The following is a 27,188-nucleotide window of genomic DNA, read 5'->3' on the forward strand; positions in this document are numbered from 1 at the left end:
AACCATGAGTTTGAGTACTATCCATGTGCCCACTTGTGGACTGTCTTGGCCTAACATTTTTTTAAAAAACTGTTTGGTGAAACTTTAAAAAAAACCCACCTCAAAAAAACTACTCCCAAGCCAAAAATCAACACTCCAGCAGATGAAACACTTGTTGGAGGGCGACAAAGGGTATGGGAGGAGTTGTGTGCCACCCAGCATACTCCTTGTTAATGCTTGCGTTTTTGTATTCCCTGAACAACTTAGCAATGCAGAGCGTTGCAGAGCCCAGCAGAGAAAAAGGATCCTTGGCAAAAAGTCATTTCCATCCACGACACGAGGTGGTTGAGCCTGGCTGAGTTTCTCTGCTTGGATTTCTCTGCATTTAGGCAAACATGATCTATCCTGTGGAGAATCCTTGAAGGCTTGTGATGTTTGTTGTGATGTTTGACAAGTTATTCATACCTGTTGGAAGCTGGTTATTTTTTTTTTTTTTAACAGAGGAGTAATTGCACAACTTTTGGTGTTTCTCTGCTTGTCAAATTATTTTCTAATTGGGCACACCCTGAAATGGAAACATGAGCTTACAGAGCTGTGAAATTTGAGGGAGTAACATGAGCTTTGTTTCTTTTCCTTACAGCATGAGGAAGGATTTTTTTTCCTTTAGAGGGTAACGGACACTTTTTCCTTGCAATAAAGCAGTTGCACCTTTAGACTATTTTCTTCTTGCTAGGGAAACTATTATTTTCCTTTGTAACTGTAACTTGGTGCCAGAAGTCTGCTCTATGGTCTGAGTTATACTTTGGGAAGAGTTATTTTGTCAAACAAATGGCTTTGATGCTAGACGAAGGAGTTAGAAAATTACCTTTTATTTTTAGTTGTATTGCTTTCATTCTTGCTTCCCCTCTTGCTGTCAGGTCTGCTTAGGTAAGAGCTTGGAGCAGTGGTTTACACTGTAAAGGAGAAGAGTAGTGGTATTGAGAGTGGGCCCAGAGCAGCATGTATTGAAGTGAGGCAGAAGTAAAAGACTATTTCAGCCATCATGCTTTCTTGGAGCTTCTTAGGCCAAGGACACAAGGGGAGTCTTCTGGTGGCTTGGCTGCAGCCTCTGGCTAGTGTCCTTAGATGCGTTTTCCACAGGATCTTAGTGGTGAGTAAATCTGCATGGATGAGACCTCCCTTCATGGGCTCTGTTCCTGCACAAATGCGTGGCAGGGCATATGTGCACTGTTTTGAGTCCAAGATCCCATTTCCTTACTGTTCTTCTGGCAGTACCAGCCTTAGCTGTTCTGTGCATCTACATTGCTTTAGAAGTACCTCTGTACCCCTTTCATTATTTCAGCTTGAGGCATTTGTGTCCAGCTGCCAGCATCATAAGCTCAGGCTAAGACCTGTCTCTGTTCAAAGTGACATAGCCCTGTTCTCTGGGAGTTGGAAGAGCATGTCTTTTCTCTCCCCACTGCTGCAGTATTAATAGTAATTTCTTGGCACTTCAAACTTAAACAAGTGGGATGTGTATATGCCCAAGTGCACGCCTAAATGTCATGCTTTCACTGGCATCCAGGAGTGACAGGAAAGAGACTTCTCTTGGTTACCTTGCTTTTGTCCTGTCAGTACAAATGAAAGTGTCTTTAACCCTTTAAAATGGATCTAGAAGCACTGATTCTTCAGTCACAAAATCACAAGTCAGAAACTCCTGAGCTACAAATGATCCCAGCGTCATGGCTTGTAGTTCTTTCCATTGCTGTTATCAAATGGAGATACCACAAATGCCTACTTGCCTACATGTTCACGAGCAACTGCGCTAATGCTGATCTGTCTTTTCCTCCTCAGTTTCCCCGTCTGTGTTTAGATGGAGCCCTTCTCTCTCTGTCTTGGATTGTCTATGTTTCCATAAACAATTCACTACTTCTTAAGGGGTTTGTCCTAGAACGAAAGATTCCAGTGCAAGAGTTTTAATTTCTCCCTTCTCCATTCGAGCCTGATGTCCTGGACATAAATTCTTTCCACTGCTGAAGTCCTGTAAATAGGTGCAGGTTTCTTTAAATGGGAATTTTCTTGGTAGGTTGACGTAGCTAATTAAAAATAACATCCTCAGTAACTGGTTACATTGATGACAGTCTCTGAATTTACAGTGTGTAACTAAAGTACAAGGCTGGCATGGGGTGGGAATGGAGGGCAGAATAAATTTCTGGGAACAAAAATGAAACAAGTGTCCAGATAAATAGCAGCCATTACTAGAAAAGAGAGTCTGGGTTCACATTCAACTTGACCTCGACAGGTCTGTTCTACTTGGCACTGTGCAAATACCAGGCAAGGCAGAGCCCCTAAGGGCTGGCAGATGGCCTAGATTTGAATGTAGTTATTTTCTTATGGAAAGGAATAATGCAATCTCCTTAGGTTTTCAGTCCTAAGTGCTTAGGCTATGTTCTTGACTCTTCACTTGCCCTAAACTTTGTATGGTCTGTGGCAGACAGTCCTAAAAACAAATACACGCAGAGTCTGGTGGCTAGTTTTCCATTTGAGAATAGCAAAGGAGGTGGAAAAGCAGTGATATAGCTGTGAGATGGCCACAGATTTGGAAGGGTTCATGGCGATTCTGGATTTGGAAAGGAAGACATGGGTGAAGCACTCCTGAGGGCGTCTGCCTGCTGCAACTGCTGCAGAAGAACTGGCAGGCTCCAGGGTTCATTGGCTTCTGGCAGTGACTTTAATCATTAACTAACTTTATCCTGCTGCAGACTCAGAGAAGAACGTTTGTATGTGTAGGTCATATGAAGGTCGGTAAGGCTTTGACTTGGTACTTTCCCAGCTCCTATTTGTCTGTGTGTCAGAGCTTATACAAGGGTTCATTTGCCTCATCATTGCTAAGGATACAGAATTTTCCTGATGGGACAGTTAAGAGCCAGAGCTCTGTTAGATAGCTCCAAACACTCCACTCTCCAGAGCTAGCTTTCCAAAAAGCCACATCCTTCTGCCATAGGCAGCTCTACCTATTCAGCCTCTCTGATTCGTAACGTTCTGGATCCAAAGCAAAACATGCTCTGAGGATTGCTGTGTCTAAGCTGCAAGTGGGTGACTTCTGGGCCCCTCCAGCTTCTCTGTATCCTGCTCTCAAGAGCAGGATAGTTGTCCTGTGTACTCTCTCCTGGTGCTTTTATTCCTCTCTTCTTTTCACATGTATTTTCTACGTGTTGAAGATTTGGACAGAAAGTTGATGTCCCACATGCACTGCCACCTTGCTACTCCCACAAAACAGGTAAAGGAGTGGCTGAAGGACAGGGAAAGACAGTGCTTGACATCCTTTACACTGCCAGTGGAGAGTTCAGTGGTATCACTTCTCTAGGGAAATCTTTGTTCTTTCTTGCTGGGGCTGAAGGGTATCTGTCAGATCAGTAATGTACTTAGTGCCTAGAGAAGGTTGTAACAAGTTGTGGGAGCCACCAGAGTTCAGACTGCAGTTACTTCGGTCTCTTAGTTCTTTCTCCTGTCCCCTGGCCAATCTGAGCTCCCTTTGTATACCTTCCTAAGAGCTAGCTGGAGACAGAGAAGATCTTTTGCTGCTGTAGTCACTACATGACACGCCAGTAATTTTCCTCTGCCTGAGGTCTTCAGGGCTGTTGCAGCTGCTGTGCCTTTTTGGGCCCTGTTTGTGGTATGTGTGGGATTCAGCTGTTTTGTCCTTTGTACCCTTTCCTCTGAAGAGTTCAAAAAAGGGTGATGCAGCTCCAAGATGAGCGTACCAGCTGTGGGCCCTGCAGCCTGGCTGTAAGATCTGACCTTCCCCCAGCTTGGCTCTCAAATCAGCAGGAGCTGAGCTGTAGCCCCAGGAGGGGTAGTCAGTGGTTGCCTGCTTGCCTCTTCTGACCCTGCTTTACTGAGCATTGCCTGGAAAAGTTTTGTGTTGCTTCTCCCAGAGGGTCCAAAAAATTGAGTCAGGGTCTCTTTCCCTTTCTCTTTTCCTCTGCCTTTGCAATTAAAAATAAACATGGTGGTAAAGGGCTTCTTATGCCACATAAAACCCATATTGCATACTTGGGGCCATGGCATTGGTGTGTAGATGGCTGCAATCGTTAGTGGGCCTGTTGGATGTTAGGTTTTACCCTCTCCAGAGGATGTGAATGTGCATGTTTTAGTATGTATATTTTGGGCATTGTTCTGTGCAAGCACAGCTGCTGATAGGAGTAAGGACAGAAGGGTTTGTCTTCTACCTGCACAGCCTCTATGTGCAGTCAGAACAAGTGACTACACTGAGATGTTCTTCTCTCTAAAGGCACCATCTTAATAGCAAGCTGCCCGTAAGAATGCGGTAAGGAACTCCATGCACATATGAGGCTGTAAAAGGGAAGCAGGTTGGCAATCTTGACAACAGGAATTAATTTACTTTCCAGCAGTCCAAGTATACTGCATGGTATCACAGATAAGAGCTCCTGCTGGGCTTCTACTGTGAAGGCTATCTCCAGCCTCCCTGGATTTGTCTAGCTTTGTAAATCTCTGATGAGGTTAACCATCTGCTGTGTTTTCAAAGTGCTATATGCAGCTATGGTGCTATGGTGTTGGGGCAGTTTGCTTTGCCTATGCATCAGGAGACAGTAAATTTCAGTTCAATTAGGAAAGAATGTTATTGTGGACTTGACGATGTGAAAGTTTTGTCTGTTCTCTCCTGATCCTAGTGCACACTTCGGATGTGCAGGATGTGTTTATGTATGAATCTCAGTGTTCTGGGCAAGATTGGGTATGAGAAAGGAGATTTGGTACTGGTGTGAATGCCTGCTCCCACTCTAAGAAGTACCAGCATGTTCTCTGTCTATCAGGGTGCTGTCAAAGCTTTTGACAATTGTTGTAGCTCACTCCTACTGCTATTCTGTGTGCTATGACTATGCTAGGCCTATGGCATGGGACTTGGGAGACCTTATGTAGCGTTTGAGGCTGAGCTAGCTGGCACAGTGAGTTTAAACACCAACATCTGCCCAGGATCCTGAACTGTTTGCACAGCTTCCCTGGAAGTCTGTGCTGCTATGACTTGCTGCTGTTGGCGCTCAAGACAGCAGCCTGAAAGTAGCACAAGGTACGTGTTCCAAGTCCTGTCCCCATAACCCTGAGTTGCAGAGAAGGTGCCAAATGTACTCCTAAGTTGATTTCTCTGGGGAAGGCCAAATCAGTTGAATGTGTACTAATACAATGGATTGAGCTCACATACACTTTCTCTTCTCAGGAAAGAAAGCAGTGATGGATTCCAGTCCGTTCCTGTCAGAAGCCAATGCAGAAAGAATTGTGAGAACCTTGTGCAAGGTCCGGGGAGCCGCACTGAAGCTGGGACAGATGTTAAGCATTCAGGGTAAGTGTTACCATAGATCCTCAGCTGTCCTCCTTGGCAGTGCTATCAGGTGCGTCAATTGATTCTTTGTGATTCATGGTCAGCTGTCTGGAATCAGTGTCAAGTGAATGTGGAGAAACTAGGCAAGTGGTTTTCTCATGTGAGAGCAGTGATGGAGATATGTTTGATTCAATATAGTGTAATTCCAGTGTGAAATAACTAAACGTATGCACTACATACCACCACTTTCCAAGTCCCCTGTCAGGCAAACAAGTGAAAGCGGTTGAAATTAAGGTGATGCTCTCTGAATTTTAATGCTTGTGTTAAAAGCAGTTATTGAGAAGCAGAACTTTATCGCACTCTGTACACAGGTATCCTGCTTAGAAAGGAGGAAGATGGCAACGAAAACATGATCCTGTGCTTTGTTCTCCTAAAGTGGTCAATGTTGTGTCCATATCCACAGCTGTCTCCCAGTTACAGCATGTTTATGGTTTCCATATTTCATTGGCATTGAAGCTTTTCTGGAAAGGCCTGATAATCTTAGTGGATATAAACCACTTCTTTTCATCTTGAGGAGACTTCAAATGGGTACTTACTCCATCAGGCTCTGATGTCAGTGATCACAGGTGAAAGCATGAGTGACATCAGTGTCTGCACTGAACTGTCAGATTACTCTGGAAGATATCATGTGTGCTTGTGGCGTATTGAGGCATGGACTCTCCAAGTCAGGATTGAAGATCTTTATTAAGTAAAAGCCATCTGTTTTATACACCTACCTCATTGAGGCAATCATTTTTCACCTGCTCAAATAGCTTAGTTATACTACTTTGTTTTACAACTTCACATAGTCTGTTTTTAGCACAAATATCTACAGCTCTTCACAACAATCTTCAGTTTGCAATTTCTTCCTTTTCGTGTCCTTGCTCTTGTTCACTGATCCCATGGTTTCTTGCCCACTAAGGCAGTAATGTCTTTATTCTTGATTAACAAATTGCCAACTGGCCCCACATGTGCTGAATTCAGACCTTATGTGGACCTGTCTACTTCACCTTCCTACCCAACGTGATAGGAAAAGGAAGAACCAGCCAAAAATGGCTGTTATGCTTTTGTCTAGAAATAGCTTTCAACGTGTTACTGAAACTGAGTCAGTGTCTGAGTGTTTGAAGTATTCGGCTTACTTGGCTTATGCCAGTTTTTATAGCCTTTGACTAATGAGACTGGATCTAGTATTATCTTAACCTGGACTAGCCAATAAACCAAGACCAGCTCCCTGTTCCAGAAAGTCCTGATTTTGTGGCATTGCGTAGTTCTTCGTTTGCTCATCACTTGTTTTAGGTGTGTGCTGGGCTGATGGTGATGTTAACAAAGGTAGGTGGGAAGCAGAAGCTGCTGTGTCAAAGGCTGCTACCCATATGCTGTTTTCTTAACCTGTAGAAACAGCCAGGTGCCCATGACTGGTGGCTCACAGTGCAGATCTAGCAGGAGCTGTTGTGCTCCTTGCTTTCTGTGGCCAGTGCCTTTGGTATATGGGATGAGCGCACCATGTCTGGAAACTGGCTCTGAAGTTAACTAGTCTACTATAGATGGGGATTAGTTTAAAATTCTTAAGACACTATTGAGTTGCACCTGGTATGTGCCCAGAGCCTGGTCGCAGCTGCCCTAGGCTTGGATGTGAGTGAAGAGAGAATAGCTGTGAAAGGTCAGCTCTGAGGAGCAGAAATTCTCTGCACTTTTGTCACTTGTCTGCTATGTCCTAATGTTACTGAGTTCTGGCAGGAGTGTAAAACACTTGCTGATTGACTTCACTTGGGTGTCAAGAACATGCAGGCCTTTAGCAACCTCGGTTGTGCTGCCTAGCCCTCATTTCACCTTGTGACAAGTGTGTGGAGTGCTGCAGTGCCTGGTGAGAATATAGGCCCCTGGTAAGCCTGTGGAGGGACAGTTGTGAAATATGGTAGACGCTTCCAACAGCACAGAATATCTGGTTATTCGTGTGGCTGTTTGGACAGGAGAGCTTTGCACAACTCTTGCTGCTAAATGGGCTTTTCTGCGGTCTGGTGAATTTGAACAGGGATGTGTGCTAGTTGAACTTAGGGGCTTTGTGTTGCCTTGTCCAGATGCAGCTGAGTATCTGCAAGCTAAACTATCCTGAAGTTATAAAGTGGTGCCCTTAAAACCTCTGATGTCTTCTTCTGGGAGCTGATGCACTTGTTAGGGACCCACATACCCAAAGACCTTGTACAGAAAGCATGCCAAGGGCCCAGAATCATCCTGTGTTCTGATGTGTGTTCTGGAAGATACTAGAAAGGCAGCTGCATTTGCCAAGTTGACAGTGCAAGACTTGACTCTTGCTTTGTGTTTCATTCCAGTAAGACCTCATCAGTTTACCACAAAGGTGTATAACCTTGTTCATCTATGTTATAGGCCTCATTTTGTCAGTTGCCTCTACAGCATGACTTACTCTTAATGTTGCTGCTGAGTTTCTGTACAGTCAATCTGGATGTGCAGGTTTCTTAGCATTGTGCTAATGAACACAACAGTGGTGGTCAAGCAGCCCCAGTTAAGAATGCTCCCTCAGAGTAAAGGCTGAAATACCTTGCGAGTTTTTTGGATGACAGCAAAAAGCAAAATAACAGAAGTTCTTATAATAGAAGTTGTTGTAAATGCCTGTAGCAAACCCTGATATCTTGAGACAAATGGCTTCTTGGAAGCAGGAGTCACTATAAATGAGGTCCATTCTTTCTGCCCGGTCATCCCATGAGGTGTGGGTTATCGTATTTCAGTATGGTGGCTAATACTTTCACGTACCCCCTTTTTTTTTTATAATATTTGGAGGCTTCATGGAAATACACCATTGATGATAGAGCAGAAGTACTTGTGCAAGTGGAGTTTTGTCACTGCACAGCTTTCTAGAGAAGCTACTGCCTCATAATATGGTTTAATCCAGTTCATTTTATGAACCTGGGGGTGTTGCAATGGCTCTCTGGAGCGTTCCTTCTGTGACCTGTGTTTCCATGACACAGCGGCCTCTCCCGGCCTCTCCTAGACCTGAATGCCTATACTGCTGTCAGTGAGAAGATGGGCTGGTGGATGACAGAGGCTTGTGCAGAGCACTCTGCTCTTGTTTGTGCAATGTGCCATCACACCAAAAGCCTCTATGCTGTGTTGAGCTGCCCCCTTGCTCTCTGTCCTGCTGCTGGACAAAGCCAGGGAGCACTGTGACAACTGTATAAATGTTTCTCAGCATGCTTTCTGGTGTATTCATGCTTTGTATCTTCCTTGGTGATGATGTCTGGATGTACAGAAACTTTCTCCTGCTGCAGCAGGAGGGTAGCTTAGGAGATGTTTGGGTAATACGCAGGTTTTTTTTGCAAGAGTAGAAAGGAAGGAGAAGGGTGTTTTTCCACCTTTATTTTACTACTCATGCAAAGGACTTCCGTTTGGCTCATTTCTAAAGGTGTGATACCTCAGATGCTACTTCTGGGTATGGAGAGTTTCTGGACTAGAATTATCTTAAAGACCTTCACTGCAATGTGCTTGGGGGCAGGACAACCTTGTTTGTCTGAATGCAGGTGCATGTTTCTCTGTGCACTGAAGAGGAACTGGAGAACGCGGTGCCTGCACTGACCACGATGTACTTTTTCCCTCGGTAGATGATGCCTTCATCAACCCCCATCTTCAGAGGATTTTTGAGCGTGTACGTCAGAGTGCTGACTTCATGCCAATAAAGCAGATGATGGTGAGGAATATTCCTTCCTGCATATCGGGGGAGGAGGGTCAGTAACAGAGTAAATAACACTAGTAACATGTGCCAGTAAGGGAGGTGGATGAGGATTTTTAAGAGTATTCTTTAAATAATGGTGTGTATTTTCAATAGTGGGTAAAATCTTATTCTTTCTCTCAATATCCTGCCTATTCTCTCCAAAACATTGAAGCCCAGGTCTAGGCAGAGTGAAAAATGTGGGATTTTTTTTTATCTTCTGAAAGGCACTGAACAGAGCCGGAACTTAAATATGGCAGTCTGGCAATTTAGCAAAAAAAGCTGTTAAAGCAGGTTGTGATAGTTAATCATCATGATTGGCAGCATAATGAAAGAGGAGAAATATCTAACTCCATATTCTGGTAGATAGTAAGTGGGACCAAAAAAGGGGACTTGCTAAAGCAGTGGTATTTGTTATCAAGATTTCTATCCTTTAGGCCAGAGCAACAGAACCTCACATGGGTCTGATTGACATCTGTTTAGTGTTGGGGGAGCACTGCTGGCTGAACCACTCCTTGTAATGATGTGCAATGATGAGGAAGAGAGGACAATCTAGAAAGCAGGGTATAGGTACTCAGAACTACTATAGGCCATGTTAGTCACCTTAGAGGAACATGATTTCCAATAGCAAAATTCTTAAGTCTTTCCGTCCCATACCCTCATGCTTTCTTTTTATTTGTAGAAAACTCTGAACAATGATCTTGGCCCCAACTGGAGGGATAAGCTGGAGTCCTTTGAAGAACGCCCCTTTGCTGCTGCTTCAATTGGTCAGGTTCACCTGGCACGCTTGAAAAATGGGAAAGAAGTTGCCATGAAAATCCAGGTGGGCTTTGCATACCAGCCTTTTCTCTTGCCAGTTGCCCCATGGAAGGGCAGGGGAGCTGCACAAGTCTGTTTACAACTAGACAGATGAGAAATGTTTTAATGCAGATGAAAATTTCAGTCCAGCAGTATCCTACCTAGTGCAAGAAGAGGGGAAGGACAGAAAAGGTTTTGCAGCTTGAGCCTGCCTCTGTCTCCAGGTGAGCAGGAGGCGCCTTACAGGTATGTCACTGCAGCAAGGGGATAATGGTGGTGAGGGACTGATTGTACTGTTAGGGCTGTGTGTGGGTGTCCTACCTGCTCCATAGGTCAATCTTGTCTGGGATGTGCATGTGCCATGTACCCCTTTCTAGCCACAACCTGAAGCTTGAAGAAATTTTAAGTGACAAGTAGACACCGAGTATTGAGCATTCTGATGAGGCAGGTAGATATTCAGCAACTCATACTAAAGCTGTCAGCAACTTCAAGCAGTTTTTTTCTAACAGAATTGAGTTCTGGAGCTGAAATTCCTTGTACAGCATGATTTATAATCTAAAGGATTGAAGTCCCTTGCTGACTGAGCGTGGTCCCAGGAAAAGTTGATCATCTGGTTGGTGTAAAGTGGAGAGATTTTAGAAATAGCATGGAAGAGTCCCTGTCAGAGGACCTAAACAGGCCATTCTGTTGCAAAGAGCTGCATCTTTGCCTGTCTCTGTCCCTTATTTTAGGTGCTGGACTTTAAATAAGCTTTTAGAGGAGGGGTGTGTGGCTTGAGTATGCCCTGGTTCCTTGCCAGGCTGTAGGTGACTGTTGTGAGGGTCACTGGATGCTGAGCTGAAAGGTGGTTTTATAACTGGGGCATATAATCGCAACGTTGACCTCTCTCATTCTCTCTTGCAGTACCCCGGAGTTGCCCAGAGCATCAACAGTGATGTTAATAACCTGATGACTGTCCTGAGCATGAGCAATATTCTCCCTGAAGGTAAAAAATTCCGAGACCCTTGGCAGCCCCTGTGTTCCTGCTGGTGCATGTTAAGTTCTACCAAACCATTTAAAGCAGTGCATTGCATACTTCTCTCATAGACTGCTGTTTGACTTTTAGGTTTGTTCCCTGAACATTTGATTGAAGTCCTGAGCAGAGAGCTGGCCCTGGAGTGTGACTACCAGAGAGAAGCTGACTGTGCAAGGAAATTCCAGTAGGTTCACGCCATTGCCTTCAACCCCTCCCACTTGTGTGTATGCGCGTGTGTATGAAATGCAGGAGAGGTTGCTTAACTTCAGGGACAGTGGGGAGATGAATGCCATGCCGTGGGGTGCAGTGTAGGGGAAGGGTGTGTTTTTGTGGCCAGAGCAGTCTGCTACAGTTACCACCTTGTCTTGGCTGATATGTTTTCAGTCAGCTGAACTGTGATGCTGCTGTTGAAGCGTGGGGATGTAGCAGGTGGGTGCTATCCTCTCCTTCAGTGCAAGCCTGTCTGTTTTACCATGTGTGAAGGTACTGCAGTAACTCTTGAGGCCAGGTTGCAGTGCTGTTCTGTCAACCTGTTATAAGCTTCTCCCATCCTTTGGTTAAGGAGTTTTTTCAGTTCAGCCCTCTTAAAGCAATTAACACCGCCGGTACTGCCCATTCCCTTGTCTTGACTTAGCAGTGGGGACCAGATAGTTTTCACATGAAGACTGGATGAGGGAGAGATGGCCAGAGGCTGGATGCCCTTCCGGTCCCACTGCAGAACTGCCCCTGTGGCATTACTCGCCTTGGAAAAGGACTGTTTCTTCCATGTGTGTAGTCCAGTTCTGAAATGAAGTGGAGTGAGCCTGGTGACCCTTGATGTATCAGCCTGGAGCCATCCCCATGTCACTGCTCTAGCAGGAGATGTGACCTCAGGAGCTGGCAGCAACTATAAGTCACTGGTGGGGTTTCTGGTGACTTGATCCGTGCTGTAACAGCTGGGGAAAACATCTCCTGGTAGCCACAGCCAGGGTCTGGGGAAAGGTTGTGTGAAGGGCCTTTGTGCTGCATGAGGTGTTGTGTAGGGGCCTGATTGCTTTCTGGGCTTTTAACTTTTTCCTCTCCTTTCTTTGTCTCCTAGGGAGCTGCTGAAAGACCACCCTTTCTTTTATGTCCCAAGAGTAGTGGATGAGTTGTGCAGCAAGCATGTCCTGACCACAGAACTGGTGTCTGGCTTCCCCTTGGATCAGGCTGTGGGACTGAGTCAGGAGATTCGAAATGAGGTATTATGGAGTAGTCTTCCCTTGCCCCTCACCCAGAGCAGCGTGCTTGGCCTGACTGCTAGACCAGGGGATGGTTTGTGGAAGGGCAAACCATGAGCAATGCAAAGCAGAGCTGGAGTCCAGGACTACCTGGAGCCTCTTAGAAGATTTCTGTGTAAGGAGTTTGCCAGTGCTGTTGGAGCCTCCTCAGGGTAGTTGAGGCTTTGCAGGTGCCAGCATTCAGCAGGGAGGGGCTGTGGGGGTGAATGGCAAGGGTGGCTGGAGGGCATGTGGCCTAGCTGGGTAACTCCTAGGTGGCCCTGTTTCAGATGACCTTTAGTTTGGGAGGGATTGTCAGCTAGGAGAGAGGAGTCTTGTTTTGCAGCTGCTCTTTTGGGCACGAGTGCATTATCTCCTGTGGGATTGACCTGTGCTGCACAGGTCGGCTGGAAAAGTACCTCTTCGTAAACAGGAGGGGAAGATATGGGGATAGGTAGGTGTTGGTGTCAAATATAGCAAGTGAGTGGAATGCTGTGGATTGACAAGCAGCTGCTCTGGTAGCAGAAATAACTGTCCTAGTATTCAGATTTTTTTTTTTGTCTTGTTGTGAGCTGTCAGCTGTTAGCAGGTTACTGGGGAAGAGGGCAGAGTATGTTCTAGATAAACAGATCTTGGCACCATACTTGGAGGTATGCCAGGGCTGGCTGCCTGTGACACCTGAGCTGTCTGTTCTTGGGGCTTGTCCTTGCTGAGCTGCTATATCATCAGGGTTGCTTTTAAAGACTGTGAGGTGGAGCATTGCAGCAGGAGCAGCCCTTCTTTTTTCTAAATGACTGGCCTGGCTGGCCTACAGCCTTCTGACCCAAATGGCAGTGTCCTGTAGCAGGGTCTGGCTTGCATTTGATGCTTTCCTCCCTCTGTCTTGGATTCTTTCCTCCCTCTGTCAACGGTTGGACTCGGTGATCCGGTGGGTCTCTTCCAACCTGGTTATTCTGTGATTCTGTGATATGATGTTTAACTCTAGTTTTGCAGAAGCTGAAGAGGGACAGAATGAGGTTGGCAGTTCTGCTGAACAGACTCCAGTTAAAAATCCTCACAGAAAAGCTCTGCTATTGTCTGCAATTCAGCAGTGGGCCCTTCAGGGACTGCTACTCTCACTTCCCTCATGTCTGTCAGTCCCCAAGTGTGAGTCTACTGCTCCTGCACAAGCTGGGTCAGTGCTGAGCCCAGCAGAAGACTTTGCTGATAAGTGTATGGTGAATGTGTGTATCTAGTGAAGAGCTCTTTCAGTAATGGTTTGGACCTAACTCTGTACATAATTTGGCAGCTTTACAGGAAGAGACTCTCTAGCTTCTTTGAGTCTTTAACTTAAAATGCCTTGGAACTGCATCGCATTTCCTCTGAGTTGCACTGGTTTCATTTTGGCCAGGGTCCTGCAGGACTTTCGATCAGGGTAGGCTGTAATGCTTTACTGGTCTCTTCTGCCTCTGCTTCTGGATCCCTCTTTGCACTGTCAAGATGATCCTTTACTCTTAAAGTGACAGCTAAGCGCATAGTCAAAGCTGGACAGGACCTGGACTGAGTAACACAGGCAGCTGGGCAACCCCTGGAGCCTGCTGTTTTCAATTGCCAGACAGAGGGTAGCGCCCTCTCTGGAGGCACATCCAGGGGCTAATATGAACTACAGCTCGGGCTAATGTAAAGCTTGCATGGCAGCTGTGCCGTCTGATAAAGATGTCCTATGGCAAATGTGGGCTGGGAGCTGCTGAGACACTCTCTTGCTCTTCAGGAGTTTTGCAGCATGGAACAGAGAGTTCCCACCAGGGTGGTGATGTGTTCCCTGTTTGCTAATGCCTGCTGTAAATCACATGAGTTAATAAGGCTTGCTACCCTCCTGATTTGTTTCTTTCTTTCCTTCCTTTTCAAGATCTGTCACAACATCCTGGTACTGTGTCTGCGGGAACTGTTTGAGTTCAGGTACATGCAGACTGATCCAAACTGGTCAAACTTCTTCTATGACCCACAGTTGCACAAGGTAAGTTCAAGCAGCCACTGTTCTGCCTGTACAAGATGTGGTTTTCATCAAATTTTGATTATTCCCCACTCCAAGTTTGATGAGCCCTTACTGAGATTCTCTCAGGTTCCTGTCCTTAAGCCTTGGGCAGGTAGGACAGTGATATATGTCCCTTTGCCCATTGTTCTCACTTGGTTTGGGTGGGAGAGCAGGGTTCCTGTAACCCTGGCTGTCTGCCTGTCTTTGCCCTTAGATGCAGTCATAGCTACTTCCTTAGCCTCAGGGTCTGTTTTGAAGATGATCAGTGGGAAGCTGCAGCTGGCAGTGCAGCTCTACCAGCAGCACACCTGAGCCAGCTCTTCAGTTGAGTTTAGTCTTGTGCTGCGCTGAAGATAAGGCTGCCTGGGAAGGCAATTGCAGGTGTCCTGCTTGTTGGTTTGGCTGCTTGCTTGTGTACTGTGGGTCAGATGGAATTGCTGGTTGATCCTATATGTCTGTGTTGGAAAAGTGCTGGGAAAAAGTTCTGTGCTGCTCTGTCTCCATGTAGAAAGCCTGAGCATAGTTATCTGCTGAGCAGGTGTGACAGTGTGAGTGTAGGTCATACCTCCTCCACCAAGCACTAGTGAAAATGCTTGTGGTGTTCTCGGGGGAAATAATAGAGTTGGGGAGAAGCTGAGCTGTAGTGGAAAGGCTTTCCAGCTAGCTGGGCTTCCTGAAGACATCGGGAGTCTTCTTGGGGACAGGCTGTACTTGAGTGATTGACACTAACACAGATGGGTTTGTCTATTTCCAGGTGGCCCTGCTGGACTTTGGAGCCACACGAGGGTTTGACGAGAAGTTCACAGATGTCTACATAGAGGTGAGGACTTGCATGGTGTCCTAGAGTGCTGCAAAATTTGCAAAATTCTGCAAATACTATATCGCTCTGTACTTGAATCCCTTCTGAGTGTGGAGGGAAGCAGGGCTGGAGGCAAGAGAGAGAGATCTCTCTTCCTGTTCTGTCCCTTACCACAACCTTCTGTGTCTGGTGCAAGCCCTGGCTGTCTCAGTAGAGATGCTTAAATTGCATGACATATATGGAGAACTGTAATGTTGCTTACTGGGAGACTCTGGCAGCAGAGCATATCAGAGCACTTGGAATTCAGTGATTTTTATGTGGGGAAATACAGGAATTGCATGTCCTGTTCACCGTCTTTTCCTGTAATTTCTAGCTTGCTTACAGACTTTAAAATTTATGTGAAGCCCTATATGCTTCCTTTGTAGATCATCATGTTCTGCACTTGAGCTGCAGGGGTCAGCAGACATCACCTAAAGTGTCTTACAGTTGGTTCTCCTGTTTTGTAGGGGGAGGGTTCTATTGATTCATGAAGCTCTTTTGATGTCCCTTATGTTCTCTGGGCTATGTGTAGCCCTACTGAGTAGGAAGAGCTTTGGAGGACCAGCAGCTGTATCTTTTTGCCTGTAGCTCTTAAACTGGCCAACATTCAGCTCTTCTGAAAGTGTTCTTCCTATTCAGGTAATCAAGGCAGCTGCTGACATGGACAGAGAGAGAGTACTGAAGAAGTCCATTGAAATGAAATTCCTCACTGGCTATGAAGTCAAGGTACAGAGCAGAAGGGTCTGCTTTTACTGGTGGCTAGTGATAAGCTTTGTGGGTCTGCGGACTTGCCCAGATTTCCTGATGTGGTAAAAGTCAGTGTTGGTCCGAAAGGCCTGTTGATGAGGATCAGGGAGAAGGGCAAAAATGGGGTTTTGGCTTTTGTTCTCTCACTTCCTTTTGGGAGTAGGAGTAGTAATGATGATACAGCTAGTCCCAAAACCCCACTGTCCTTCCTTCTCTCCCCCAGCAAGACCAGCATGTGGTGATGACTGTTGAAACTTTGTGACTGGGCACATCGTCTTCTGGAAGGTTTAGTTTCTTGAAACTGTATTGAAATGTTCATCAGTGTTGTGGGCTGGAGGTTACCTTTGCTGTGGGTATAGCTAGGTATTTCTCCCGAGCTGCTGCTGTTACCGTTTCTCCTCTTTATCAGGTCATTCAGGTGGCTAGTGGTGTTATTTATGCCTCTTTCCTTTTGGGCAGGAAATGGAAGATGCCCACTTAAATGCTGTTCTCATCCTGGGAGAAGCTTTTGCATCTGAGGAACCTTTTGATTTCGGCAACCAAAGCACCACTGAAAAGATCCATGGTTTAATCCCAGTCATGCTGAAGCATCGGCTTGTCCCTCCACCAGAGGAGACTTACTCTCTTCATCGGAAGATGGGGGGTTCTTTCCTTATCTGCACCAAACTGAAGGCCAAAATTCCCTGCAAAAACATGTTCCAAGAGGCGTATAGCAAATATTGGAGCAGCAGGGGCAAGAAACCAGAGGAGTAGTAAGAATGAACTAACGTGTCTTGTTCTGAGGGCACAGTTCACCTGAGTCTTGCAGAGAGCATTCTAGCCTCCCACGTGTTCCATCCCAGCTCTCCATCCTCTTGAGGTGCAGCAGCCTGTGCTCTGGAAACCAAGTGTGTGTTTCACAACGCAAAGCTGTTCTTTCATGCTATCTGTCCTACACTGACTGCCAGTACAGTCCACAGTGTGCAGGAACCTGTCTTCTTGAGTGCTTCTGTACTGTTTCAAGGCACCAGCCTGACTACCTTAAATGCATTTTTAACATTGTGATGGTGGCTTGGAGTTGAATTGGATTTTACAACAAGTAGGGGAAGGAGGACAAGAGCAGAATTTAATATTGAAACCTGTTTGTAATTCTCAAAACCCCCATTTTTTAAAAACCTTCCCTCTTCACTCTAAGGTGAAATTCAAGTAGTTTTCATACTGTGAGTTATAGAATCAAATACTAAGGTGTACACAGACACATTCAGCACCTCCCTCCTTTCTTCGCAAGTCAAGTGGTGGCCATCCAAGAACCCTCCTGAATTTTATTGACACTGATTAAATGCAAGGGGGAGTGTGGGTGTACATAGGTAGAAAGCATAAAACTCTTCTTGGCTTGCAAGCTAAGCATAGGAAATACTTTAAAAAAATCTGAGGATTGAGTGCCAATTTCTTTTAAGCACAGATGTACACAACCCACAACCCACCTTAGTTCTGGGAGTCATGTAATCAATAGAGCTATATCTGATCACAAATAGTGGGATTCTTCACCATCTGGTAGGGATCAGCTTTCCTGAGGGCAAGTTAGATAAGCTACAATTCTTGGCACCAATTACTCGCTGGACTCCTAACCAAGAACCTATCCTATCCGTCTCCGTTTTCCTGTAACGAGAACTTACAGCAAGGCAAACACATAATCCCTCTCATGAGCATTTTAAGTTTTTGCTGAAATGTCGCACATTTAAAACCAGCTGCAGCACATTTCTAAAGTATTGGACTCAAGCTAGGAAATTTACTTTCTTAGGTTTTTGTACAAAATCTGTACCTATGCGACTTCCCGATTTCAATAAAGAAGTGCTTGTGCGGTGGGCCTTCTGCCTGTGTATTTTTCATCTTATGGTGCAATAAGAAATAGCCAAGTGAACCATGCCTGCTCTCAGGGATAAGCAGAACTCAAGCAGGAGAAGCTTCCAAGTCTACTCTTGTTGGTGATGTTGTATTTGCTGAAGGAATCACTACCACCCTTGTAAAGCCATCAATTTATGCTTTGTTCATTCCTTCACCTTTCTATTGCAGCTGCAGATGGATCTATCACTAGTGCTAACAGTAATGATGACAAGTTTACCAGAGGCCAGAACCATCAGCCTGAATGTCTCTCTGGCCATGAAAATCCTTGGCAATTGAATTTGTTTTCATGTTTTCCTTTGTTTTAATCACTGTGTTACCAGTCTGCTCTCTTACCAGTCCTGATCTCTTTTCCTTTTCTCCACTTGTGAAGAAAGAGTGGCGGTTGGACTTGATGCTTACCTGATGCTGGCAAGGCAGATGTCCTTAACTGGCAAGTGCCAGATATTTAGCAGCAGGCTCAGCTGGTCCAACTGGGTTAACACAGCCCAAGAATGCAGAGGTTGTCTGATCGTAAACTTCAGTACATAAGAAATCCTCAGAGGTAAAAAACAGGTAAGTGAATAAACGGCCTCTCTCAGGAGGGACCTTTGAGAAACAGGAAAACTGGTTATTGTATCTTTATTCCAGGACCATAAATATACAAACTTCATTTAAGATTTGGTTGAAGAAGATCCAGGACTGACAAATCCAACTAGAAGTACTCATCCATTTATTCTTAACCCTTTGAGAAGAGAGAGCTCTGCTGCTCAGTGAAGTAATAGCTTTGCATTAAGCTGTTTATAACACTGTAGTAACTTGTTTTGGTTCTGATAGACATAATTTTTTCTTCTTTGGATCTAGACCTTGCAGCTGTAAAAACAGTGGCATTATTTGAGATGTTAAATACTTATGTTAAAGCTTAAAAAGCAAGGTAAAAAAAGTGACAAGGTAATTGGATTAGGTGAGTTTCAGAGCAAAATTTCTGTCACTGAAGCTGCAAACCTGGTATGGTCAAAGAACTTGCAAAGAAGGCACAGTAGCTTGAGTGTTGCAGTTCGCTTTTTCAGTTAAGTACCCCTAGATTGGTGTGTGCTTGTTCATGTGACCACAGATCTCTTGTAAACCAGGCTGAGGTGTGTGTGCTTGACTGAGCAATTGTTTCCCTTCCCTTGACAGCAAGTATGTGTAAGAATTGACATCAAGCTGAACGATGGAGTGGTTTTGCATTTGCCTAGAGCATGGCAGCTAGCAGACAGTAAGATGTTTGTTTATTAGGAAAGCTAATTAGAGCTCTACTCTCCTGGTCTTCTGTGTATGTTCTAAGAGCATTAATAATTTTTACAATTTTGTCCAGAGAGATTTGGGACAGAAAGAATTGTGTGTCAGTGTAACAGCTGTGGGGGAAAGGTGAGCCAGAAACACTGCTCCGGCTTCAGGTCAAAAGTCATGACATGTTATGGTAAGCAAGAACACTTCATCACTGTTGTGTGCTCTGTACCAGCTAGTGCATTTGCTTGAATCACACATGTAGGTCGAGGAAACGAGCAGTTCGTTGTGGCAGCAAGCTTCTAAGTTCTACAAAAGTGCTCTTGTAGAAAACTGTTCTACGAGGCAAGTGGGAGGTTAAGTCTGCTTCTCTGAAGACAGGGATTTTCCATTCTAAAGAATTAGCCTATGTGTGGTCGCAGTACTGTTTTCATTCTTAAGTCAGCCTGGCTGCTGTATCCAAACAGAAGATGCTGAGGAGCTGAACAGAAAGCCTAACATGCAGTTCACTTTCTACTTTCCTAATGTCCAAATCCCTTGACAACAGAAGACCTGTTTCCCAAGAAATAAGGTGGTGCAACTCAGAGAAATAAAAAATATAGCACTGATAAGAACAAGTCAGAGCACAGGAAACAGAGGATACTTTGCAGAGCTGCAGCAGCCGGGAGAGACTTGCAGTGGCCTAGATGGGATGAACCCGTGGGCTTAAATCCATGTAAGCTACAGGGCAGGGGGCTGAGAAAGTAAATATTTTGAAGGAGAGGGACAGGATCAGAAGTTGTTGTGGAGAAAGGTGGTCTGTAGCCAAGTAAGAAAGGGGAAGCATGCGAGATTGTTCCTGGAAAGGTTGTTGGTGCTCTTCGGCAATGGGAGAATGGCCAGGCTGTGGCCCTGCTGGCAGCACAGGATCAATAACAGCATAGTCCTTTATTATGGTGCAGGTGGTGTCTGAAGTACACTTCTGATGCGGCCCGGGATATGGTTGGCTTTCCAGGCTGCAAACACACATCGCCAGCTCATGTTAAGCTCCTCTATGAGCACCCCCAAGTCCTTCTCTGCAGGGCAGCTCTCAATCACATCCTGTATTGAAACCGCAGATTGCCCCAGCCCAGGTGTAGGAGCTTGCACTTGGCCTTGTTGGACCTCCCATGGTTCACACAGACCTACTTCTTCAGCCTGTCCAGGTCCCTCTGGATGACATCCCATCCTTCTGATGTGGCAGCTGCGCCACTCAGCTTGATGTCATCTGCAAACTTGCTAAGGGTGCAGTCGATGTCACTGTCTATATCATTGATGAAAATATTAAACAGTACTGATCCCAATATGGACCCCTGAGGGCCACCACTTGTCACAGATCTCCATCTGGATATTTTGAGCCATTGACAGCTACCTTCTGAATGTGACCATCCAACCAATTCCTTATTGACTGACCAGTCCACCTATCAAGTCCATTTCTCTCAAATTTAGAGAAAAGGGTGTCATGGAGGACTGTGTCAAAAGCTTTACAGAAGTCCAGATAGACCACATCCATTGCTCTTCCCGTGTCCACTGCTGTGGTCACCTCATCACAGAAAGCTACTAAGTTGGTCATACAGGATTTGCCCCTGGTAAAGTCGCACTGGCTGCCCTTAATCACCTCCATGTCCTCTGTGTGCTTTAGCAGAGCTTCTGGGAGGATCTGTTCCATGATCTTCCCAGGCACAGAGGTGAGGCTGACAGGTTGGTAGTTCCCAGGGTCATCTTTTCTATTATTTTTATAAAATTGGTATGTTACCCTTCTTCCAGTCACCAGGGACTTCTGACTGCCATGACTTTTCAAATATGGAGAGTGGCTTGGCCACCACACCAGCCAATTCCCTCAGGACTCTGGGATCAGGTCTCATAGACTTACATATGTTCAGGTTCCTCAGGTGGTCATGAGCATGATCCTCCCCTACAGTAAGAAGGACTATAGCCCCCTGGTCTCCTTCTTGTTTTCCACTGTTCGGGGTGGGGGAGCAGTTGTCAGCGAAGACTGTGGCAAAAAAATTTAAGTCCCTTCACCCTCTCATCTGTTGATACAAGGTCACCATTTTCATCCATCAGTCGGGGCTTGCTACGTTAACCTTACTTTTCTGGTTGATGTACCTGCAGAAGCCCTTCCTGCTGTTTTTTGCATCCCCTGCCAAGTTCAGCTCTAGCTCTGCTTTGGCCTTTCTCACCCCATCACTACACAACCGGGCAGTGTCCCTGTACTCTTCCCAGGTTCCTTGTCCCTGCTTGCACTGCCTGTGCAGTTCCCTCTTGCTCTTCAGTTTGACCAGTGGGTCTTGACTCAGCCACGCTGGTCTCTTCCCATCCCTGCCGGATTCCCTACATCTGGGGACTGAGCGCTCTTGTGCTTTATGGAAAGCATCCTTAAATATCTGCCAGCTCTGTTCTGCTCCCTTGTCCCGGAGGATCCTATCCCAGGGGGTCCTACTGACTAACTCCTTGAAAAGCTTGAAGCTTGTTTTCCTAAACTTTAGGGTCTTGATTATGCTCCTTGTCTGTCCCATATCCCTCAGGATGTTAAACTCCCCCAGTGTGTAATTGCTGCAGCCCAGACTGCCTCCAGTCTTGATGTCACCGATAAGCTCATTTGTATTGGTGATCATCAGCTCCAGTATTGCAATCCCCTCAGGTCGGGGTGTCTATTAGCTGGGTTAAAAAGTTATCATCTATGCACTATACAATTCCTCTGGATTGCCTAAAGCTTCCTGTGCTACTTTTCCAGCAGATGTCAGAATGGTTGAAGTCCTCCAGCAGGAGTACAAAGGCATCGTCAGTTGGCTCCCCTTGATCAGGTGGCCTGTAGTAGACACCAACCACAAGGTTCCCTTTGTTGCTCTGGTCTCTTATTCTCACCTGTAATCTTTCAACCTTGAAAGAACAGGTGACCTAAGAAAAAGGTTTGGACAACTGCAGTTGATAAAGTTCAATGTAATCAAGTGGCTGGACTTGGAATTTTCAAAAATCTTCTGGTAATTTTTCCTTAAAAGTGTTAGATCTAAACAAATGTGGTTTTATCTTCCTCAAGAACACAATTATTCCCCTTCCTTTTTCCTCCTCAAAGCTTAACATAGGGATGCAGGAAAAAAAGGCAAAACATCTGCATTTCTAACAGTTCCCTGTTTTATTGCAGTACATCAAAGGAGGTTAATATTAAGTGTTACCAACATAAAATATTGGTGGTAAGTCATTTTTACATTGTTGTCTTTTCCACCTTAAATATTTCTGTGCAAAAGAATCTACATCATTGTTCTGTAGCAGAGAATCTCTTACAATGTCCCCTACAACACTGAGGGCATTAAACAAAATATGGAGAAGAGGCAAAAAGCAGAATCTTTCCCCCACACGCACACTTGTCAGCTTTTATATTCTAAACCAAAAAAAAAGTGATTACATCTATGCCATGCAAAACTGTACAATAATATTACAATGAAAAACCTAAAAATTATTTAAAAAATAAATGATATGAAACTGTCATACATAAAAAGGCAGGTATGTATAATTGCTCTGAAATACCATCACTGGTTTGTTTGTGGATTTATTCCCTGTGGATGAGACTTTCTTAAATGCAAAATGAAAACAGGTTCTACTCAGCTGCAGCTGCAACCAAAGACTAAGTGGAGCTGGAATTTAGACTGGAAAGCCTGCAGCAGAGTAGGTTTTGGGTTGTCTATCAAATACAGTATGAACACAAAGCATGCAAAAGACTGCAGTTCATGTTAGTGCAGGAACTTCTCTCACTTCCTCTATGGAACTGATCCTATTAATTAAAAGAACCACAGCAGAAAGCTCTTATGTGCCACATTCATTCTCAGACTAAGGTGTAGTGGGTGTGGGTAGTTGCACTGCAGTAAATTGCATGCTTAATGTTTATTTAAGATTAAACTGTGCATAAAATTGAAAAAAAACAACCCAAACCACTTTCTCCTAAAGAGCCTGTTTGTCCTGTTGGTTGGGGTCTGGCCATTCAAAAGCAATCTGATGCCAGAATCTGTTTCTGTGTTAATGCTCTGACTTTCGTTTTGAAAGGCTGACACGCTGTCAACCAGCTTGGTACAGTAAAGCTACATTTTTACAAATAGGCTCTGCTTTTTTGGACTTTTTTTGGTATGACAAGACCCTTAACTTCCCTCTGCCATATACCTGAGAATAACACACCCGGCTTGTAAGTCAGAGTCAAATCAAGGAGGCAACATTCCTGACTCAAGTTTGATACTTGTTAAAATGGGCAAAATGCATATTCTTAACAAGCTACAGCAACTGAAAGGAAAAGAAATGACTCCTTCACTGCAGCCTCAGGAATGTTTTGGTTTTTTAAACTACCAGCTGTCTTCTACAGGCCAAAGGTAATAGAGAACAGAGTAGGGTAACCCTGATCTGGGGTTTATGAAATGTGGACGCGAGCCATGTACACGTATGTGCACATGTACAGTGGAAAACTATTTACCAGACCTTTTTCCTTCTAAAACCTGGAATCCTTAGTAGCTGCCTGAGTCTGTTCAGATCCTCTGTTTCCATCAAAAGAGGGGGGGAAAAATTTGCAAAAACCCAACGACACACATGTTTAAGCAGTGTCAAAAATGCAACACCTCCAGTCTCAGCCAAAAGGAAAAAATCGGCTAGATAAGTACAGAGAACATGAACTACAGTCAAAAATTCAGTGGGAAGTTTTACGCTTCCTGGACAAATAAATGTGAAGTTGAAGCAATGCTCCAGTGCAAAGTAGCACACATCTAATCTTAAGAGCCAACTGTCTCTGAGATTCCAGCCAAGAGTCTTTCAGTTCAAATGACCAAGTTCCTTTTCTTAGCCCGATGAGTATTTAAAAAGCTCAGCTACAGCATGCACGTAGGTTTAATAGTCATACCAACCAAACCAGTGTGGTTTAAAATTGAGTGTATAGTCAAATGGTCCCCAAATATATAAAACTATTCAAGTCCTAGGACAACTTTTCTCTTTTCAAATAACTAAGCAATGTGGTCATTTGCTTTTCAACTGAGAGAACAGTTGCTGTTTCTCTTTTGAGTAGATACGTATAAAAATGCACGGTACCAAACTAATGATTAATATAGTAATCCTAACGGAGACTGCCAAGGATTAAAAAGTGGGGTGTACAAACTGTGTAGGCCTGTGGAGCTTAGTTTTGTAACACAGCTGACCTACACTCTGCCTGAAAACATCTGTTTGTGATATCAACAGATTGCAGGCACCATAACGTAGTAAATGTAGGTGGTTACTCAATTCAATTATTTGCTGTGTTGTAGCTCTTTGGGTTCCATTTTCAGATAGAGTATTAGGTAAACTGTAAAAAATATCCACAAAAAAAATCCTGTGGCCCTCGCTCAGGGGACTGTCATGCAGGCTGCTCTGTCTTAAATGGCTGCTGTTTAAATGCCTTCTCTTAACATTGAAATAAGATTAATGTTTAAATGCAACATACAGTAAATACAAAACTAGTCTGCAAAGGCTTTGGAAAGTGTGGATGTGCTTCACCAAATGGAAGGGATTGTGAGGAAAAAAGCAGTGGCTATACTTGAAGCAATTTGCAATCTTTAAAAAGAAGCTGACATGGCATTTTAATAATGCCAACAATGCCTTGCCTATCTGAAAACTATTCCGGGACGCATTAATTTTCAGTGCTTAGCTGTTTGCTAAAGCTTTTCATATTAAATGCCAGGCTTGCAACAGTAGTAGCTGTGAAGTGAAAACAAACACCAAAACCAGCTCTGAAAATATCCAAATGGGAGAGAAACAGGCTTCTGAGATCATGGCTTCTGAAAAAAATTTTCTATTCCTATCCCAGAATAACATTGAATGAGCTTAACTTGGACAAGCCTCTGGATTCACAGTGAAAGAGAAATCTTGCCTAGGAGATCCAGCATCATTAAATGATCATAAATGATGTGTCTCATTCCCTATTTCACATTTAGATTATGGTTCAAACTTACTCATGACTCTCATTAGGGAAGAAGAAACTGGAAAACTCCAAACATCTCTATGTGAGTGAAACACTATATACTGCTGACTGCAAAAATATGGAATGGTTTAATAAAAGCCGTAACAAGTTTCTGAAACCCACAAAAACACAGTATCCTAAATGCAAAAAGCCCTTACATGTTTGAGTATGGTCATAGAATAAAGCCAGCAACAATACTACTGAGAAGAGAGGCTTATTTGAACATACTCCCAAATGAAAAACACATCTGCCTTGCTAACTAAAGAGAAGAGACATCTTCCTCTTACCATTCATTTGCACATTGGTCTCTCACATTATTCTGTTGATAAGCTTCAGGTATTTATTTTTGAAACATCAGTGGGTTCTGTGTTCCATTGCAATACTTTCTGCCCTACAACCTGACCTGTTACTGGAACCAAACAGCGGGTGAGCACATAGAAGCAATGCAAATTGCACAAACCCACTGCTCAGGTGTGGAGGGAGAGGAAAACCAACCTTGCCAGCATGACGGTTGTGGGTGACCAGGCATCCTTGACTACCACAGCGTGAACAGTATGAGGTCAGTCTTCAAGATTCTTTGTTGCTACAGTGCCGGCACAGCCAGGAGCAGCCACGGCCACTTCAGACTGTGGGCGTTCGTTTGGCTGCTGTGTGTTAGCAACCAGTATTTGGTAACAACACTAACAGGTCTGGTTAGAGATGGTCAATGAGGTGGCGAAGACTGACCCAGGGAAACAGTTTTCCTGCTGAATCCTGCTGCATTGAACACCCTTGCTGCCCTAAGGATTTCTAGTGTAGCTGGCACACAGGGAACAGCCACTTGGATGACTGGTGCCCTTGGGTTTTCAGGGCAGGGAGTTGCTTTTCAATCATCACTTTTACAAAGGGTGGGGATTAAATGAAAGTAGGAATTTTAGTTTCAGTTATGCCACCACCAGAAGTAAAGAAATGTTGCAAAAGCACTGCAGGGACCTCTCCTGGCAGGGCAGTGAGTGCTACTCAAAAAGGAATATCTGTCCTGCAAAAGGTTTCAGGTCAGGCCTCCAACTCTGTATATTACTGAGCATGAAAACAGGGACAACACAAATCTTAAATTAAAGGCTGTTTTAAATAAGCATCCATCTTCTGCTGCATACACAATGTTTTTTCATCTTTGAATATATACATATGTTTTTTTCTCTAACATCTGCTTATTTATTTAAACTCTGTAGTGTAGTAAAATATGCATCATTTTAATCAATAAGGATCTGCTGGCGACAATCAGATTGACATTCAAATGTGGTAGCTGAAAGCTTTTATGTGCCTCTGACATACTGATCATTCCCCATGCAGGGGAAGGGCGTCTCTGTGCTCCTTCTGTACAGTACAATGAGCTCTGCATTTTTTCTTGTTGATACTGGTCTGATCTACTTAAGCTACTTTTTGCAAAGTGGAAGGGGAGTGGAATAAATACGTCTTTAAAAATGAAGCAGCTGTAACCACAAAAATGAAACCAATACTATTACAATACTAGCTTTGCTCATCTGCTGCTGTCCAATCTGAGGAAGAGAGGGTGAGGCAGTGCCGAATGGTGCTGAGGATGACCAGCTTTTACCTTCTGTATCCCAGTCCCAGGTCTTTTTCAGACAGGGGGTGGGGAGCGTTAAGATGTTGAAGGTGAGAACTGGAACAAGTGAAGGAAACAGCCATGGGGACAGCAAGTTGCTGTGATGTCAAATCTGAATGCTGAAGCAGTTCATGAGTCCCAACTCACATGGTCAGAGCTCTCCAAGGAAAGGCTCTTGGTCTTGTGAGGAGAAACTGGGCTAGGAGGGCTGCTGAGGTTGGAGCTGTTCGAGGCAGTAGAGTGTCTTGGAGAGTCTGAGTCCTGCAGTCCAAAGACACAGAAGAACAATAGTAAGTAAAAGGATAGTAAGTGAAGAGGATGTCTGAGCAACGAGTGACTGGATTCAAAGTAAAACATTCTTGGTTGGAAGAACTGAGTTTAGCTCTGAGCAGGATCACAGTCCTATCATCTGAGTGACAGACTTGTTCTGCACAGAATATGAATAATGAAATCCACTTTCTGATCTAAATGAAATTTTTATCGTATAATTCTTAAATTACCTTGTTAAATTGAGGCACTCTGAGTACAAAAATATCTCCTGTGAAATGGTTGCTATGATAGCTTAAGAATCTTTGAAAATAAAGGGCAGAAGGAACATCACCACTTCAAGCTGCGATAGGTCACTATCAAGGCGTGACTCTACTGGGCTAATATTTTTGGGAGCCTCACTACCCATATATCTGCAAGTAAGGAGTGCAGAGAGAGTTTTCTGCATGATAAATAGGAGGACCAGAGTTTACACTGTTTTGCCAAAGTCTTTT

General features: G+C 44.4%; 2 protein-coding genes across 7 annotated transcripts in view; one reads left to right on the forward strand and one right to left on the reverse strand.

The window, feature by feature from the left end:
- COQ8A (coenzyme Q8A) overlaps positions 1-17,553 on the forward strand; it is a 41,739-nt gene extending 24,186 nt beyond the window's left edge. Inside the window, exons 6-15 of the mRNA XM_069852739.1 lie at positions 5,195-5,317; positions 8,950-9,035; positions 9,739-9,879; positions 10,758-10,839; positions 10,960-11,053; positions 11,948-12,089; positions 13,996-14,103; positions 14,876-14,941; positions 15,599-15,685; positions 16,166-17,553. Coding sequence (XP_069708840.1) covers positions 5,195-5,317; positions 8,950-9,035; positions 9,739-9,879; positions 10,758-10,839; positions 10,960-11,053; positions 11,948-12,089; positions 13,996-14,103; positions 14,876-14,941; positions 15,599-15,685; positions 16,166-16,459 — 1,223 coding nt within the window. The 3' untranslated portion in view covers positions 16,460-17,553. The remainder of the gene's footprint in view (positions 1-5,194; positions 5,318-8,949; positions 9,036-9,738; positions 9,880-10,757; positions 10,840-10,959; positions 11,054-11,947; positions 12,090-13,995; positions 14,104-14,875; positions 14,942-15,598; positions 15,686-16,165) is intronic.
- Positions 17,554-21,970: 4,417 nt separating this feature from the next.
- Positions 21,971-27,188, reverse strand: part of CDC42BPA (CDC42 binding protein kinase alpha) — a 198,600-nt gene continuing 193,382 nt past the window's right edge. For all 6 annotated transcript variants that reach the window (XM_069852694.1, XM_069852695.1, XM_069852697.1 and 3 more), the window contains one exon: positions 21,971-26,688. In XM_069852694.1, the coding sequence (XP_069708795.1) occupies positions 26,557-26,688 (132 nt within the window). In that variant the 3' untranslated portion in view covers positions 21,971-26,556. The remainder of the gene's footprint in view (positions 26,689-27,188) is intronic.

The sequence above is a fragment of the Phaenicophaeus curvirostris genome, chromosome 2, assembly GCF_032191515.1.
Source record: "Phaenicophaeus curvirostris isolate KB17595 chromosome 2, BPBGC_Pcur_1.0, whole genome shotgun sequence".
Classification (NCBI taxonomy): domain Eukaryota; kingdom Metazoa; phylum Chordata; class Aves; order Cuculiformes; family Cuculidae; genus Phaenicophaeus; species Phaenicophaeus curvirostris.